Source organism: Neodiprion lecontei, chromosome 6, assembly GCF_021901455.1.
Source record: "Neodiprion lecontei isolate iyNeoLeco1 chromosome 6, iyNeoLeco1.1, whole genome shotgun sequence".
Classification (NCBI taxonomy): Eukaryota; Metazoa; Arthropoda; class Insecta; order Hymenoptera; family Diprionidae; genus Neodiprion; species Neodiprion lecontei.
In genome coordinates, this window is record NC_060265.1 from 31,586,228 (window position 1) to 31,606,017 (window position 19,790).

At 35.3% G+C, this 19,790-nt stretch overlaps 1 protein-coding gene across 2 annotated transcripts; it reads right to left on the reverse strand.

Moving 5' to 3' along the window:
- Window positions 1–13: 13 nt before the first annotated feature.
- Window positions 14–17,113, reverse strand: LOC107225379 (meiosis-specific coiled-coil domain-containing protein MEIOC-like). 2 transcript variants are annotated; one of them, XM_046743648.1, is made up of 6 exons: window positions 16,848–17,113; window positions 16,491–16,763; window positions 13,932–14,045; window positions 11,781–13,697; window positions 10,024–10,189; window positions 14–8,910 (listed from the first exon to the last, which is right to left on the reverse strand). In XM_046743648.1, exons 3-6 carry the CDS (start codon window positions 14,025–14,027, stop codon window positions 8,702–8,704), a joined length of 2,388 nt encoding a protein of 795 aa, XP_046599604.1. In that variant the 5' UTR covers window positions 14,028–14,045; window positions 16,491–16,763; window positions 16,848–17,113; the 3' UTR covers window positions 14–8,701. The 2 variants fall into 2 exon arrangements, with proteins under 2 accessions (XP_046599604.1, XP_046599603.1); XM_046743647.1 differs by having other exon boundaries at window positions 16,844–17,113.
- Window positions 17,114–19,790: the final 2,677 nt, after the last annotated feature.

A 19,790-nucleotide genomic window follows, 5' to 3' on the forward strand; every position in this document is an offset into this window, starting at 1 on the left:
AAAGACGCTCGTATCATAATGAACATGAAAGATACAATTTATTGATAATTTGCGGGATATATAAGTTTACATAGAAAGGACACTTTTCACAAAATGCGACTGCCAATATTAGCAGGATAAACATATATCCATAAAACAGCTTATATAACATCATATAATCAATCTTATTGTTGACTTAAAATCCTTAAAAAGCACATTTTGTGGCCTTTCAATCATAACATGTGGCGTTATTTCTGGATTGTACTCGGTGAGCACTGATTGCAAGTTCAGTTTTTCTAGTTATTAACGAATAAAAACATATAACGTAAATAAGCCAAAGAAACCATGCTCAGAATAGATATACTGCACTAAGCAAGATATGGCCATTCAAGCATCTCAAGGCTACATGTATTTGTCATAAAACATCGACACTTGCGAAAAAGCTATAAAATATATTCTGATAAGGTACAAAAAGATTTCAATTTTACAGGTGGTTAATCTAAGCCCCAAATTTACTTATAGCTATTTAACATATTAACACATTTTGTTTATGCTGACATCGATTTTGGCGACTCGAAAACTACCGAGAATAATGTTAGTAGTTGCAAACCGTGTGGCACAAACTTTATTGTACATCAACTTTGTGGAAGATCATCTACCAATGGTTTATTCAATTAACATTACGAGGGCTCAAAGTTCGTAGGCAATATCATACATACAGACGTAAAAGCTTTGACTTTCTCAAGTGCAAACCAATCATTTAATCACGTCTTCATTTTCCACGATAAAAATGTTTATAATTGGACATGAAACTTAAACATTTTATATTTCTTCTTCTTTTTTTTTTTTTTTTTTGGAATTTAGTATATGCTTTGTTTAGCAATAGAAATGGGAGTAAAGTTTTATCCAACATAATGCATTAAATTCGGATGTTAATAAAATTTATGAACGATTACAATGATCTGGTTGAATTCAGGTGTTACAAAAATATGCATACATCTAATCCAGACACGGTTCAGTGTATAAATGTATCCACATACAAATTCAGAGTTTTTCAACGGACTACTGTTGAATCGATGTGCACAAAGTATACACATGACCTTCACGCCCATTTGAATCTAATAATATGTAAACGTATTATGAAAACGACACCTATTGTGCATTCCATTTCAACTCCATTAGGTCCTGTGCCGCATATTTTTTTTTCGCGACATTTTTTCTGGATCAGTAGGTCCTTGTAAACATCTAAATTAATTTTTTACATTTTTCTGAAAAATCCCTTACGAACAATAAGGGTCAAGAAATCGTGAAAAAACATCCTGTATTTTGAAATCGGAAAAAACCGCAGTATTTCATCCCAATAATTGTGGCATAGCTTCTTTTTGAGGATTCATGAACAAATTTTTACCGACCGGAAAACATTTGAGATTTAATTTTAATGATCATTTGCCCGCGTTTTGGTTAAAAAAAAATGTTGTAAATGACTAGACACCTAGAAAGACATCGTTTACCATTACGGGGTTTTGTGTCAAAATTATCGAAACAAAATACAGCAATTTTGATATGTTTTCAGGTTTTACGAGCAATACGTTTTTCACGAGTTTTAACGATCACTGCTCATAGAGAATTGTGCAGAAAGACGTGAAAAAAAATTTAGGGGTTTTTGAAGTCTTACTATAGCCATAAAAAATATGAGTGTCAAGACCTGGTCGAATTGACATGGGATGTTCCGTATGCATAATACACAGTACGTTTATACTCTCATCTCAAAGTTTTTTTTAGTGGAATCGTTATGCTTCACAGTAAAATAATTTCGCAGGTTCAGAACTTAATTTTGTAATCAGGCTATGAAATCTCTATAGGTTACAAGCATAAACAAAGATATAGACTAGTTGACTTTCGAAAAGAAAAAATGATTCTTGCATCTCCAACTCAAATATAAATGTCAGTAGATAAAAAATATATATATATATATTTTTTTTTTCTTTGCCCCATCACTATTTCAATATCAAAAAAATGACGAACGACAGTATATTTTTAAAATTAATCACAATCTAGCTGATGTTTGCTTTTCTAATTTTAAATCTTCACTAAGAATATTCCAAAGTTATCTAAAACGTGTCGTTCTAAATCTACATACAAAGTAAAATACACTGGACAAATATTCAACATCGACAGAACAGACAAAGATAAAAATTACAAATAGAAATGCCAAGCCTAGGTAACTATTATTACTTTAGTTCGTGTTAGGTGTTCTGTGATCACAACAATACCCTAAATGATTCTTTAATCGAATACTCGTCTATAATCGTAAGTATGAACAAGTTGTACCGTAGTACACTGTTTCAGAGCACTTAAATTCATCTCAGAATAATAAGAAACCAAACTTTGCCGGTTAATTGCGGTTGTTACAAATATGAAATTTAATTTAAAAAAATATGAAAGTAGTAGTAGTAGTAGTAGCAGTAGCAGTAGCAGTAGCAGTAGCAGTAGCAGTAGCAGTAGCAGTAGCAGTAGCAGTAGCAGTACAATAATAGTTCTATTTGCCAGAATCAAAGGTAGAGTTGAAGACACTGACAATTCAGCTTAAGATTAGTGGAAGCAAAATATAAATTCTCATGTTATCGTTCCTTTTGATAGCATAACTCAACAAGTTAAAAATTAAACTACACTTCGTTCTAGTCATTACTAAAAATAAATTAAAATAATAGAAACAATTAATCAATCAGTTCTTATTTTTCCTGTTCTCTAACCCTCACCTCAAACCGCTATCATCAACCCTTTGCGGTTCTCACATGTTCCATTTTTGCAATCTCAAAAACGCAGTCCATTCACCAATATGACATTGCCTAATGCTTAACACGTTATGCATACTAATAACAAAATTGTCGTATCACATTATACATATATAGCATACCTGATCTAATAATCTAGACTATTTACGATTTAAGTCGGTTTCACCACCAAAATGACTATCGTAAGATACATTTGTCAGTAAAAATGACCAAACACTGTAAACAATAGGTATTCACATTGTACGCTAATCAATTATTGACACTGTGCAAACTATAAATACCTAGACTCGACTATTTACCTTTTTCACCGTTAGTGGTACAATCCAATACGCTTATTCACGAGAAAGAAATTGTTTGTAATATTTACACATTTATTGCACATGGAATCATTATTTAAAACTTAACAGGTGCATGAAAAATATATTTCCTAAAACCATTAAAACCAGAGATTGACTATGTGCTCCTCAATCAAATTTTCTTACACATGACATTTTGAATAACTAATTCAGTTTCAAAATATTTCCTGTAATGTTCCATACAAAATTCACTTTAATGATATATTATTGTAATATAATCGTTGTGTGTGTGTCTGTATATATATTTATATATATGCATAGTGGTCCACGTATTGAGTATTATTATTTTTCTCTTCAAAGAATACGGTTTCAACTGGTTGTTGATGCAACTGCATTGTTGCCAAATATATTATACAATCACTATAATCATCGTACAGTAGCTAAGTTTTACCACAATACCTATCGTGTTATAATTAAAAAAAACTCCCTATAATACACAAATAATCCTTACCTAGAGTTATGCAAATTGCTTGCTATACGAAGCTTTTCTAACAAACCATTTAGAGTTTCCAACAGCAAAAATAGACTTTTATGCCTTCGTATTCAATGCAATGGATATCAATTCATGTTCAATTCAACAAAAAGGCTGATATTCAGATAATTTGATTGAGGATTTCCTAAAGCTAATTATTCCATATGCTTAACATTCATCCGACAACTAGCTGTATTCTATTCACGTATAAACACTGAATACTAGTAAAAGACATTCCACACTTAAAAATTCCCATATTCCCAACAATTCTAATAATCTTGCGGAAAATTTGTTCTCTTCCATACTTGGGTACACAGGTACTAGCACCTAACCATATTTAAATCTGACAGCTGTATGCAACGCTGTGATACTAATAATGCATTGACAGAATTGAAATTGAATTTTGTACAAGGAACTATTGAGCAAATATTACTTGAAAAAAGCAGAGAAATGTTCAGTACGATAGCTCTAACCAAAAATGCGCTCTCGAACTAGATTACGTAGGCTGTATTATTTGCATTCGATGTATATTGAAATCTGTCATGACAAAACAAAACGATGTGTTTATCTTATTTACAATTGTGACAATTAGCGTCGAAGAGTAGACGCAACAACAAATAATTCAATTTACAATATTTATCCTAAAACGTCGAACAAAGTTTCGACTGTGAGAATAATGATAATTTCGTAGTTTTCCCTGACAATATAGAGCAGATGCGAACAAATATACAAATAGGTACGTATGCTATTTAGCTGGCCATATTCCGTTAGTAACCGCTGATTTTTATCAGTTTAATTAAATTTCGCCAACTGCTATAACTGTACGAAAGTTAACAACAACCAGAACATAATTTTATATGATGTACAGATGCTTGGCAAATAAGTTACTCATCTATTGTTACGAACAGAAGTGACACATATGCAACACCAGCTAAACATATTAGATTGAAGTTTCAACAAAAAAAACTTCCTCGGAATCACATTAATCAAGCTCTTCTCTTAGATAATTTAGCAATGACTCGTCCAAATCTATTCTATCAGTCCTTTATAACAATATTTCTATAGTTAATACTGGTCCATGAAACTAGAAAATGACCGCCCAACATATATTTATGATATGCACTTACACGTTGTAACGTAGAAACAATTATTATATTATATTGATACATTATATATTATAATATCCCCACATATAGTATTATGTATTGTGTTTGTTTACTGTTTTTCTACTGCATTTGCGCGGGTGTGTGTGTGTGTGTGTGTGTGTGTGTGTGTGTGTGTGTGTTGTGTTAGATATTTCTACAATTAGTATTCTTATAAACCAGACTTGTCATTTTACATTGAGCCGTCTATTACAATTACCTTGGAAGGCAAAGCTACCAGTTGACCGTTTGTAAATTTATTTTTTGCCAATAAATATTTAACAGGATATATGCAAGCCACACAATTCATTAATCATGCATAAGGACTGTACCAATATTTCACTAATATAGTCTCAACTTTGAAAGATGTGGGAACAGATGGCATAGAAACAAATGTGTTACAACTTAGAATATATGGAAATCTTGCACATTTCTACCAAAAAATACAACTGAAAGTAGACAAAAAAAAAAAAAAAAAGGTCTTTCAGAAAGGTCCTATTGAGTGGTTTTTGATTTTATCACCACAGCCAAAGAATACAATGATGAATACAACGTACAATACGCTCAACATATATTCAATACGTAAGCAACGCATAATTTGATCATATGATATTACTGATAATGATATAAATTACAAAAATTTTATAACTCGGAATAATCCTGTTATATATCACTTGGCTAAAAGAACAGCGATTTTTGATATTTCTAATTCTTCTCCTCTTCCTTCCTTTTTCTCGTTACTTCACAACGGTCAACTGCTTGCATTAACGTATATCGCATCATTGAAATATTGAAGGGAATCTCGCAAGAATCAAACAGTTACACGAAACGTACGAAGTTTCTGCAGACTCATGGCCTGGGCTAAACTATCAGAATATATGACACCAGACAATCCTAGTAACACCGATTAATCAGAGTTACATCAAACGAATCAGACGTCACAGCGATAATCATTATATATTATTTAAATTCCTACATGTAATTGGCAAGTTTCAACGAATAGAAAATATTTGAATAAAATATCATCAATGTGTTGAATATTATGTGTGTACCCACATAAGTGTGCTGGCATTGTAATGTCTGAACAGGTATATACTTATGCCTTGAAAATTGTTTTAGCTTAAATATATGTATAGGTAATTCTTGCCGATATTATAGCTTAACATTGGTCATTTTTGTTCAATATTAATTTACGTATTTATATTATAATATATATTAAATATTCTTGTTATTAATGTACTTACATATTTAGTAATATCACATGCAATTAAACTAGGATTGTCGGACATGTACCTACTAGCGCTATACTATATCAACTCGATATTACCATTAAATGTTACTTATATAATGACCGTTAGGTTATTATATTATATTATATTATATTATATTTTATTATATTATATTATGCAGGCCTGGCTCTTTTATCTCTCCATTTCGTAATAACATTTTTAAATTCCTATTTTTATATCTCATTGAACATTTGCATCTCATAATCTATGAATCATCGAAAAGTATAATACTAAAGCAACAGAAAAGCACGGAAGTTGGTGGGAACATCATTACATGTTATTTGCTTTGTGTTGCATGGTAAAGAAAAACGTCAATCGATTGTTACTTGGAGAGATGTTGTGGCCACCCTGTAACACGCGAGGCTAAATAACAACCAGCTAACACACTAACACCCTGCTATATATTTGACACCTATGGACATTACAATCAGTTGACGTTATCCACTGGTTAGGCGTAAGCCTGGGCATGCACATGTCGTTGTGCGTGCAAATGGGTTTGGATATCTCATTGTCGGTTTAAGTACTATAGCTGTTGCATGCCTAATATGTTTATAATGACTGCTCAATTGATTTATAGTAATTATGTTACGCGATGATACAACAAATTTTAAAGTTGAAAACTTTTACAATCAGATTCCAGTTGATAACAATATCCAGTAGGCAGTTTGTTAAAGTAGTTAAAAGATATTTAAGTTATATAGTAGGGAGTTGAGTATAATTTACAGTATTGGCATAAAAGTTATCACAGTTAATACTCTGCAAATGCCAAAAGGGAACTTTTAGAAGCATGGCGCCCAAGTCGCCACTCACATTTGTGTTATGCTTCTATTTTGTTAATCAGCTATTTCAGCCTGTTTAATTTTCAACTCCTTTTGCCATTTGACGATTAATTCTAGACCTTGTTACTCTCGTTTTTCTCTCAGCTTCTTTTCACAAATTGACCATTTCTCTACCGCTACGTTTGAATCTCATATTCATCTAGTCAATGAAAATATTTATCTATACATAAGCAAAAGCCTTGTTTGTGATATTTTACTAGCGGACGCAAGATTGAATCATAAAAATGTTAAAAACTGAGCAGTTTGTAGCAACTGCAATATGTACGGTTCTTGTACGCGTGTGCTGAAGACTTGCGGTATGTTACCAAGATAACTGATCGAATGCATTTAGCAAAATTATGCCGATACTCGATAATTATCACGATACTTTTTGAAGTTTGATCCTCAAAGAGTTACGCTATGGATTCTACATCACTACAACAAATTCGGATACGTCCCGATCTCCGATTTTTGTGCAGCTACAAGTTTTATATAAAATCTGTGGCAAAATTTCTTATCAAATATGATGTATGTAGTACAATGCACGAGCGATAAACTCAACAAAATTTCGGTATTTAGAGGCTAGACTTACTTCGTATATAGATTGAATATTAAATTCCGTCTCAGATATTCACTATATTTAGCATTATATGCAATCACTCAATTGTCAATATAATAATATATGTATAGTGTAGTGGACAGCATTTGGATTGCTTTGCGACGTCGATATCAATTACCTTGCTACATTCATTAAACGAAGTACATTCGTAATAAATATATGTTAGTTGAAAATACCTCTTAAAAATCGCATGAAAATTAGTTAAATGTCACATTGTTCGGGTCGTAATTAGGAAAGGCCACATATATCTATTCTAAAAATTCTATCTAGCATTTTAACTACTTTTTTTCTTTGTAACATTCCATCTACTAGACAATTTTCTTCGCACCTACAGACGAAAATTGACAATTGCCCTAAATATCTAAATACTTGTAACAACTGAGACGTCAAACTATTAGAGAAATCTAACGGCGAGTTAAGATGACGGTTATAACTTAATTTTTTAGCACAACAAAGATATTTTAAAGGTTAGTAGTCAAAAAGTTGCGTTGTGATCATATTCTTAATAATTTTAAATCCAATTACTAAACTAGAGATGGAAAAACTTTTAATCCTAGTAATCGTTTGCAGACCTAAAATGTCCAGCCTTGAAAATTTTACTACACATACTCGTACAAGCTCTTAACTGTTCGTGAAATTCTCAATGTTTCGTTGATATGCAATTCCACCTAGAAACTAACCCTGGTGAGTTCGTTCACATGTTATTTGTTTTTTCAATAGTTTGCAACAAAGTAACATAATTGCCGTATGGCACAGAGTTGCCATGTGTCTAAAGAGTTTGTGTTACTACACAATCTCTGCTTTTGGGGTAAAAAAGTTTCAATCACAATTGCGCTCCATATTCACGAATTATACGCAGACGTATGCAACTACTTATCATCTCCAATTGGTGCAATATCAACATGATTATGGATAGAGGACTAATCAAACCTTGCTTGAATTATTGCACGCAGCTAGTCTTACAATATTTGAGATAAAGTAATAGCTTTTCATTTGCAAGAATTGCAAAAAATGTCTTCATTATTAGGCAGCTATCGCAGGGACTAAATTGTTATAACATTAGGAGTTAATACCCTAAAAGTAGAAAATGAAATGAGCGAAACAGAAATCGGGATGGTTTTTCTGATCAATTGCAAAATAACTTTATAAATTAAATGAATTAATGGTTCAGTCAATACACTTCAAATCTATAATCTGAAAAGTAACTTTAACCAGTTAAATCGCGTTTTGCTTAAGCACAGTCAACATGGCTGGAAAGATGTGTGCTGTTGGTGTCTCTAAGCTTGACATTGAAAAAAGTATCTTTGCACGTCTCAATTACTTTTCTTTCAAATTCGGCATCGTACAAAAGTGTAGCTTGAAGGGCATTGTACATACCAGTTCTAGCTAAGCGGGATGCCTTAGTTAATTCATGAATGCTTCCTGCTAGGGCCAATATATCTGAAAAAACAAGATAAACCAGACAGGGTTTATTAAGCAGTGGAACAAATTTAATATCAGAGTGGTGTTGAAAATATGATGCAAGAAATTCGCTTTATAGTATGGGTAAGAGCAGGATAAAATAATAAGGTTTGATTTTGATCGTTTTGAAAAGATACAAATTTTTCTTGCGTTTCACCCTTCATTGTCGCATGGGTTCAAATAAATCCCATCGATTCTCAAATGACTACTATCTCAAAACTTAACTATGCATCCAATTAGTACAAAAAAAGGAAAAAAAAGAAAAAGAATATGGAAGATACTTCCCACGTTGCAGAATATGTTTTTAGGTACACATTTGTAGTATCAAAAAACATGTCCCGAAGGTCTTGACATTTGTGAAATTATAGAAAAGTATTTTTTTTTTTAACGGCAAAAATCGATATTCTTTCATTAAATCTGAAGGTCGTGATTTGGCATGGAAAATAGGCTTCTGTTGGGTGTTTCAAAATAGTTTATTTGCGCCAACACCTGAGATGTGTCTATGAGAGTAAAGGAAAAATATATAATTCATAGAGAAAATCTTTCATTAATAATGAGAAAATAAGCCATGCCCAGCAGTTGTTGTATCAAGTTGAATGTGGGATTAATTTGACCTCATGTGAGAATGAAGAGACTGAAAGCCTTTTTTAGCCTACAGTAACTTGAGAATAGATTACAATGTCACTACATTTGTATCAGATTAACAACCAAGTATCTCTGCCATATTGTTGTATAGAATGTAACAGCAATTATTGAAATACGAAAGGATGCACGATTTTTTAATGTACAAGAGTATCGCATCTATCTTACAAGTGTACTATAGCCTACATTACTGCAACATAGTAGAAAAACACTGTATTAGTTGCAATTATTGTTATAGACTGCAGAGTACAATGCAAACAGCCCAGCCTTAAGAGTTCTATTGACCAGCGATTGTGACGAACGAGAAGAAGTAAGGGACAAGAGAGCAATAGCAGAAAGAGAAAATAAGTTATCAGCCCTGTATAACATTTCCATCACCTACCTCAATCAACAGGTGTACCCTTCCCCCTCAACATATAGAATAAGCATATTATATAAACTGATACATACCCTTGTCATCGTGCATGGGAATGCAGTGTGGATTTTCTTTCTGGCGTTTAGTTGCATTTGCTATCTCTTGTTTTCGTCGTTCTTGCACATACTTGATAACTTCAAGCCAATATTCCATAGCTTTGTGAACTCGCTGATTCATTGTAGCACCCCGAAGACGTTCCATCTTGAAAATATGAGATGGTAAGAATTAATAATTAAAGTGGTCCAAGCTTGGAAGATAAAAATGTATGGTATCTCATCTGCTAGGCCACAGAACAAGAAACCTTGGATCACGCTAGCACTAATTAGCTTCATCAAACATAAGGAACACCTCTACAGTGAAAGAAGTTAAGAAACCGAACAGCCTGGACATCGCGGAAGAGTACACAGGGTACAGAAACAATCTAACGACCGTGCTCAAGAAAGTGAAATACAAGAGAGCAGCGGTAGCGAAGTGTGCCATCAACCAAAAGAAGCTATGGGAGACCATAAAGAGATTCGCACGTGAAGTAGGGGTAATCAGCAGGATACTTACAAACTCTGTGATGAAAAAGGCTACATACTCCAAAAATACAGAAAAGTAGCTAACAAGTTCAACGCATTCTTCGCCAGCGTAGGCAAAAAGCTAGCCAACATAATCACATGCCGTTAGGACCTCGGGCATCGTGACAGAGATACCTGCATCAATCTTCCTCAGTCCTGTGAATGGATGAGATTTTCAAGATACTCAGGTGACTAAGGATAAATAATGCCTACAGCGAGGAGGTAATCATGGAATTTCAGATACCGCAAGGTACCATTTTCGGCCCCCTGATGTTCAACCTTTACTTCAACGACCTTACGCTTTCTAACTCCACTGGGAAACACATCTCCTACATAGACGACATAAACATCGTATACATCGGCTACTCATGGGAGGACTTGAAGCAATGCGTAGAAAAGGATCTATCACAAGCACTTGCTTGCTCCTTGAATAACTCCCTGATGGTAAACATAAGGAAAGTGAGCATCACTCTCCTTGCCCCCTACCAGAATAGACTTCCAGCGTTCCGAAAGCTATCCATAGCAGGAGGTGTCGAGTGCGCATGAACAGACTGTGTTAAGATCCTGAGTACATACCTAGATGGCAATCTAAGGTGGAAGAACCATGCATGCAGCACAACTGCCAAACTCAGACGTACCGTTCTCATGACATTCCAGGAAAAAAGACGACACTAGGCCAGAGAGCCTTTACCTTTGTTGAGGCAAAGGTGTACGACCTAATGTCTAGAGAGAAAAGGAAATCGGCACCTACGAAGTTTTAAGAAGATCAATCAGGGGCGTAAATGAAAAATCAGAAGATCCACGTCAGACGTGTGCTTAGCACAGCCGGAAAACGATTACCAAGCACCTGAGACCTGTGAAACGCAATGCGAACCCCTGCGCTACCTGTGAATCACTGCAGCCTTCCTCCTTGCATTCGCTCCACCCTCATTCACTAATACCTCACACCGTTTCATATCTTTTGAATGTATATATTTCACTGTCTATTATATTTTATACTAGTCACACAACGTTGCAATAACGAATTACACCTGAAACGTGCACAATGATCACGTGTTCTATTGCATCTTTAGGTAATACTCAAAGTATTACTTCTAGAGAAGGAAAAGAATGATGGCGCGACATGCTCTCCTTGTGTATCAATAAATAAATAATTATATTTCTAATGATTTTGAACCAAATATTAGAATGCATTTTGGATGCTTCTCTAGATTAGTATCCGATGCTCTTACCTTAGCCACAAGGGTAATAACACGCGCATGTTCTCTGAGATGATCAATGATCAGCCGGTCAACACGTGACGGATTTCCTTGTAGACGTGGTGTAGGTATATTATTGGCACTGGTCACTCGTTTTCCAGGAAAGTGAGCAGCTAAGCCAGCCTCGCATTTTTTCCGCTCTTTCTCCAGTTGCTTGAACTGTTCATAGGTCTGCTCCAATCTCAGTTGCAATATGCTGGAAGGGCCTGAGCGCCTAGAAGTGCTGTTCCTGAGTCCTCCAAACAATACAGACATCGGGTGCAATGGTGGAACAGATACAGACACGGGCACTGATAAAACTGTGGAAAAAACATTTCCAGCATGCACCAACCCAGTGTTGAATAAAACGTCGGGTGGTGGCACAGGATGGATCCCTTGATGTTGGCGTTGTTTCATCATTTGGTTAAACATTTCACCGCCTTGTGCATTTCCTGCTAATGTTGGAGCGAACGACATCGAAGAAGGATATGAAATTTCATTCGAGAAATCAAATGAATCCATGTATGTCATATTTTGTTTCTTTACGTTATTCTGGTAATTATTCCCAGTAGTGGTCTGTGTACCTTTCAATGTATCAACATTATTGGTTGTATAATGCTGGTATCCATTCGGTGTTTGGTAACTATGTTTATTAGACATAATAGTGTAGCTCCTTGAGATTAAATTTCTTGGAAATCCAATGGGAGAATAAACTTGATGATTATCTCTTTGTTTTACATTAGGACTAAGCGGCGATGTATGTAAATTATTGTTCATCCTGTGATCCATGATTCCTACTGATGATATAGTTTCAGAATTACTGGGATGAATCTTTGGTATCGATGCGTAATCATTCAAATAAGGATAGCAGTTAACCATTCGTTTATAACTCTGATCCATTGGTGAATCTGTTTTCAAAGCTTGCGATTGCTGTCGAAGGAAGTGGGACTCATTTGTTTTATCGACCACACCTAAACCATTGGGATCTTGTACGTCTCTATAATCATCAAATCTGGTACATTGAAAATTATTAGGTATACAATTTTGTAGACCAGTTTCTGCTGGAGAATAATGCTGTAACGGCGAGTTGGACAAAAAACCAGAATCACCACTCAAATCGGTCATAACAGAGTTTGGCCTATACATTTGACCTGCTGTAGTTATATTGTAAGAATCATGGATGCTCAGCATTTGATTATTTTTAGGTTTTCCAATGCTATGGTAATCACAGTTACTTTGTGATTCCCAATCATTTATTCTAGTGCAACTCGGAGAATCCATTGGCAAATTTGAAGATAAATTCACATTCAAGTCAAGATTGCAATGTTTCTGAATTGACTGGTAGTTCCCGAACAGATCTTTTGTGCAATTTGGTGATACCAATGTCTCTGACCAGTTAGGTGTACGCGAATTGTAATTCAACCCATTGGTCGTAGTAAGCAGTCCATTCGAGAGTGATGCATAATTTCTGTTTTCATTTAAGTAACAATTGCTGCTGGACAATAAATTACTTTGCTGGGCAGTAGGTCTCTGTAGCTCGTTTATCACACTGTTGGAATAGGTATTACCTTCGCCACATGTATTTCCTGTACACACATTTAGACTTAGAGCATGTAATCGACTGCAGTACTTTTGATAATTTTTTTCACTGTGAGATTCATTGGATACACCTATCTCAGCGGTATTGCGGTGTCTTGCTACGCCATTGGGCTTTAAAATAGAAGGTAATAATTCGTTAGTAGTATGAAGATCAATATGCTTGGAATATTCGGACTGATATTGCGGTAATCTGGTTTGTCCATCTGTGAAATTATCTTCGGCAATATTTGAATCGTCATCAAGAATTTTGGCAACAAGATCGTTGACCATGGTATTATTTAAATCTTGACAATCCTCATCCTCATTATTTGTCTGAAAATAGAATAGTACAGAATTACTGGTTGGGTTGATTGAATAGCAAATGTTTGACCTGAGATGCCTCCAACAAGAGCGAAAGTATCCTGTCTTCTTAAAATGAATTATGAAGCAACTTCAATAAAGTTAATTACTGTGAAAAGTTGAGATGTGTTTAAAACTGACTAATTAGCTATAGGTAGCATGATCAGAATCAAAAGATCCTGATATGTAAATTATTAATCAACTAACTTGATTATTCGCATTGACATTGAGTAGATCATAAGCCCATGGATCGTATTCGGCGCATAGTTTGGTCACAGTCCTATTCGCATTTGCTTCGAACATCGTGATACTTTGTTCAGTCTGCAACAAACATTTATGTGTGGTCCGATAATTAGCATTACGACAATTACATCAAATTAGCATCAGAGTGGTTGTTAGGACTCGAATCAGGGAAAGTTTCAAAAAAATAGGAAAAAATTTATTGAACATGGATAAAGGTCAATTAGTAGAAATAATGCTACCAACTGCACTGAATTTTTCTGTAAAATATAGTCGATGTTGTTTTGACAATACAATGCACTTATTGAACCCTCTAATGTTTCAGGACTTCATATGTAAATTCGATTGGTACAGTTGACAAGGTTTCGTCATAAGATACGTTTTTGAAAGATTGTCAAGAAAGGCCAAATGTATAAGTTTAACAGAAATAATAACGAACGATCTGGAAAAATGAGCACATCTTGTAAATACAACACTCCATAGTAAAAAAAAAAGTCAAGCTCATAACTCATAGGCCTTAATCGCTACGAGTTTCGATTGGTCGCGTATGGATCATAAAATCAAAACTACAAGAAAGCTGAAACATAATTGTTGGAATGTTCGAATTATCATTGTTGAAAATAGACACAAGACATAAAATACATGTTCACGTCCGGCGTACCACCTCTCTCTATTTTTCCTACTCGCTAACTCTCCCATAGTTCTTATATTAATATCATGGTCTCTGTCCTGTCCTCTTATCTCTACCTAGCCTCACGTTACTCACTGTCGCGCTTACGCATCTAATTCTATTCCCTTCCTTCAGCATCTTCACACCTTTTCTGTACCTGTACATTTCTCGTCTTTAGAGACACTCCTATTCTAACTCTCAACAACGTCACATCTAGACTTCTTTCAGAGCTTCGTACAGCACACTTCGTTCTTACCGCCATCTCAGCTTCTTCGCAATAAATATATAATTAACATTTCAAACAAACCCTACATTATTCAACCCTCATACTGATTTCCGCTTGTCCTAGTATGTAAAAGTGAAGCCAAACCGGTTTATTCCTACCGCTCGGGAGTAAACCCCATTCACGGACATAACATACATATAAACAATATAAAAATGGCTAAAAATCATGGTTTTAGAGTTTGATTATACCATATTTAAATTCTTTTCAACATACATACTAATTGTAAGGTGTATTGAAATGCAACTCGCAATATTTTTACTATTTACAATGATGAAAAATTACCATATCGTTTCAAGTATAAGTCAAGGTTTTTTGTTGTTAATATCATCCTCAAAGATCATCTTCAACTTTTACGCGAGGACGACTTATACAAGGGATTTTTAGTTAATTTACCTTACAGACTGAAATTGTTTCTCATGAAAGGTCCAATCATCAAATTAAACTAATCATATTCACGCTGCGATTTTTCAATCTACCTTAGCTTGATTGATAAATTTACCTACTTAAGAAAATGGCAATTTATGAATCAACAAGTAAATATACTCTTGTGATATCAATTTAGTTATAAACGTAGGTTTATATTCAGTACTTAAAAGAAAGTCCTGAGATGCAAAGTGAACACAAGGGATCAACTTATATTTGGAAAAATAGGGTACACGGTGATTATGTCGGTGATCCAAGGATAAAACAGTAGGATTTGTAAATAAGACAGAGGTTACTGAATATTATGAACTATTTTTCAACGTTCAATGGTCATGTTTGATCCTTTCCGGATGATGTTAAACATCCTTAATTATTGGCATTCTATCTACATTTTGATATTGGCAACGGCCACAAAACAAGTTTATGAATGAATTTAACTAAATATATGAATGGTAAACTAAAATCATAATAAGTCTCAATGTCTCAATAATATCTTGCAGAAACTGAGAGCATTATTTTTCAAGTAAAAAAAAATTATATGTATTTCCACGACTCATGCATACACACATTACCGTTATTTACGTTATAATGATGTATCTTCGGACTTAATACGTGATACTCAGCCTAAGCGTTAATTCAACAATAAATTTTTAGACATTTATTAACTGATGACTCGAAATCATCCGCTAGATTTCTTTAATATCGCGATTATGATTGGAGCCGTGCATGATAGTTTGTATTGAAATTACACACCCGTAAAATGGTAATGCCGAAACGCACATACAAACACAATACGTAGGAAAGTGTAGATATGTATGTAACATACGTACATAACTCATCCACGATTCAACAACAAGCATTAAAGTATATTTTTATGCACAAATGGGTGTACCGCGCCACTCGGAATGCTACAGGTACGCATACTGAAAGCAGGTAATATATGGAGGCCCATATAATTTGTGCAAAAGCTTATTCGAAGAATGCAATCTGACAACTGGTTTGACGCCAAGCTTCGATGCGGCGCTAATTATCGAAATAAAAAAACCCGTAACCATCTATTAAATCTAAGAGTGGAGGCCAAGAGCAAAACTAGGGTGAAATCGGTAGAATTGTTGATAGGAGTAACATCTTTTCGATTGGGACAAACCTTGGAAAACGCTACCGTGCGATCTGTCCGTCCATCCACCGCCAACGTAACACCACCGCTGACGGAGTGCACGCAGCACGCACAACTCGCCCTTATACACCCGTATCTAGGCTTCTGTCAAATGGAGCGATAGCATATCACTATCTTGAGCAAGAAAATGCCAATCGCCGGGGGAGCGTTTAATTGTTGTCCGACCGACGCGAGATGTCGCAACAGATCCCGTTCCCTTACGTTCGTTCTAGGTATGCTTTCCTTGGACTTGTCCCGCCAAAACTATAATACAGATCAAAACCTTATTGTTTCCCTTATGTTTGGTGATAGCTTCATAAAAGCATTATACAGTATATACGTACCCACCTGCCGTAAGATTATGGGAAATGTATATGAACAAGTTTCTAATTTGTTGAAATCATTCCCAAGATTAAAGAATGTATGTGTGTACTAAGGGTGCGTTCAATATTAGCTCCAAGTACTGTAACCAATATTTTATCTCTGTTGCACTGCGAGTTCGCGAGGAGCTCAGCCTCTGTCCTAGGAAGTTTTTAGCACTGCCAGCAAATTCCGGAACGCACCCTAAGCGTTACGCAGCCTTCAATTGTCCACCCTGTTCGCGCTCAGCTTACTATGGCGCTCACGGTTTTATATACAGGCAACGAAGATGAGTCACACAGAAGCGTACGGCCTGCAGGCTATTTGAAGCAAGAAAAGTTGGGATGCTCGGACGAGCTATCCCCCTAACAGCTAGGTGTCGCTAGTGGTGCCTTTGCTTGTGTGGCTCACGTACAGTGCTCTAGTATGGTATTGTTTATATTTATTTATTAAATGCAATGATAATCTACACGCGTTTCACAAATGTTTTTTTTTTCCTGGAGCGCTCAATGATCCTAGATTTTTCGTATAATGCATGAGCGGACTCTAGTGACTGAATTAAGAACCTCAAAGCGTTCCAACAAGCACCAAGGCACAGTGTTCGACCGTTTAACACAGTTTCACACTGTGTCTCCTTGCTGGAAAGCTCCCACTATCTAGGCCGTGTTCGTAAATTGACTGACAGTACTGAAAACTCCCTAGGACAGAGTCAGAGCTATTCGCGAAGTTGGAAGTGCAAAAGAGATAAAGGATTGCTGACAGTACTGTCAGTCAATCTTCGAACACGGCCCTAGTAGGGCCGGTTAGGCTGTAGCGCGCTTGCGCCAACAGAGAGAATTTTTTTCTATCTCTGTCGCTCACAGGTGACACGGGTGACCCTACTAGGTTACAGCGACCCTTGCGGCCAATCTAAGAATTATTGAAAGCGGACTCAAGAAGTGAGTCGCCCCCCACCACCAGAGTTTCCAGACCTGTATGTAAGACCGTGATGGCGCTGTAGGTTTCTCTGCGTTGCCAACATAATTTATCCGGTGTAAAAAATTAGCCGTCTCATGTATATGCTCCACAAGTCCGTGATATGCTTCAAGCCAACCCCCTGACACTCACCACTACTCGTATACTAAAAAATTGTACGCGTCTTGTCCCCGTTTTTTAGTTCCTCTACGTGGCGCTAGTAGACTTCGGACACGCTCGCTGCCCTCGTTGACCGCGCGCAAGCTCGTCAGGTAACTACTAGCGCCACCAGTGGTGGAAATTGGCGACAGAATCGAGGGACATTTCGCGAACCACTTTTAGCAGCGTGTGTCAGGGGGCTGCTCTAATCATACATGCATACCTAACGCTTTTTTGTGACTCTGGTGCTTTTTGGTAGGGCCGAAGTAGGCAGTTTGAATTGATAGGAATCGGAATTTACCCTACCGGTAGCGTGGTCTACAGCAGTGTGGGCTCTGAGCCGACATTTGAATGAATACAAGCGATAGGAGCTTCAACGCAATCCTTAGCTGGTTTCACCTGTACGGACTAAAATAATGTATGAGCGGAAATAGAACAAGGCAAATTATGTTCAGTATATCGACGAACATTGAGATTAGACTGTATAAAAAATATCGACAGTATTTTTTTTTTTGTCAATTCAAGTCGTAAATATTTTTCGAAATGACGGAAAAAAGATATTATCCAAGTTTCAGCTCTTGATATCAATATTTAGAGGTCCTCGTCGCGATTTTCTATTTTCCATTTAAATAACATGGGGATTTTTTTTTAAACTTTAGAAATTCATAACTCGTGAATGAATTTGTGCACTGATAAGATCAGAAGATATTTTTGTTGGAAATTGAACGCTCTACAAAAAAGGTCTCTTATCATTTTACGATAAATCTACTCGTTCAAAAGTTAAAGTCAAAAGGTATTTGAGGACCTTAAATAACTTTTGAAACAGTAAATTTATTGTAAAATGATAACAGACCTTTTTTGTAGAGCGTTCAATTCCCTACAAGAATACGTTTTGATCTTATCAATAAATTAATGCACTGACGAGTTATAAGATTCCAAAGTTCAAAACATATTTTTCCCTATGTTATTTAAATGAGAAATACAAAATCACGATCTGGCACCTCTAAATATTAATATTAAGAGCTGAAACTGGGACATCACCTTTTTTTCGTTATTTCGGACAACATTTTTGAATTGAATTTTGAAAAAAAAAAAAAACTAGCCGAGCTTTTGGATACAACAGTCTAATATGGGAAATCTATTGGTTAATGAAACGGGAAGAAAGATTTACTACAATAACTAGACATAGCTAAATAGACATACCTTTACCAGATTAGACTTCTGCATAAGAGCATTCAACAAATTGTGAAAAGTTTGTCTCTGAAAGCGAAAATGCATGAAGAAATCATAATCTGAGTAGAGTACGTGCTACTCAATATTCCGAATATAGAAGAGATCTTTCGTGCGATTCTCTTGTACCATTGGAGATAATTGATATTTTTTTAATTATTCCATGATTCCACGGTTTAATTAAATTCAAATTTATTTACAAATTTTTGATACGTAAAAGTTTAGAAATGCTTTATACTCTCAAAATATTCATAATTTAAGCAACAGTCACGTCGAATTTTAGAGTAAATGCTAATACTTATATGTATGTGATGTATAGGCCTATATAATTGATAAGTAATGGAGTAGTTATTATGTAAGTTACGAGCAATATGCAAGAAGTGAAAAAAAGAATTGATTGACTGCAAAGGGCAAAATTCTCAGTTCACACAATTGCAAGTAAAATAAATATTTGTGTTAAGTAATTATGAATTCATACCTATATGTATAATTTTTGTCAAAGCGTTTGTAGCCATTCGAAGAAAACTTACAATCGCAGCTATTTACATTAAATACTAAGCAATATTAAAAAATCTGCATTTTCGTGTG

What these genes read in the sequence shown, in the direction of transcription:
- LOC107225379 (XM_046743648.1), bottom strand. Translation starts at nt 14,027, where the DNA reads ATGTTCGAAGCAAATGCGAATAGGACTGTGACCAAACTATGCGCCGAA. An exon ending in ATGTCAATGCGAATAATCAA is followed by an intron (nt 13,698 to 13,931) that starts GTTAGTTGATTA and finishes TTCTATTTTCAG; the next exon opens with ACAAATAATGAGGATGAGGA. An exon ending in TTATTACCCTTGTGGCTAAG is followed by an intron (nt 10,190 to 11,780) that starts GTAAGAGCATCG and finishes CATATTTTCAAG; the next exon opens with ATGGAACGTCTTCGGGGTGC.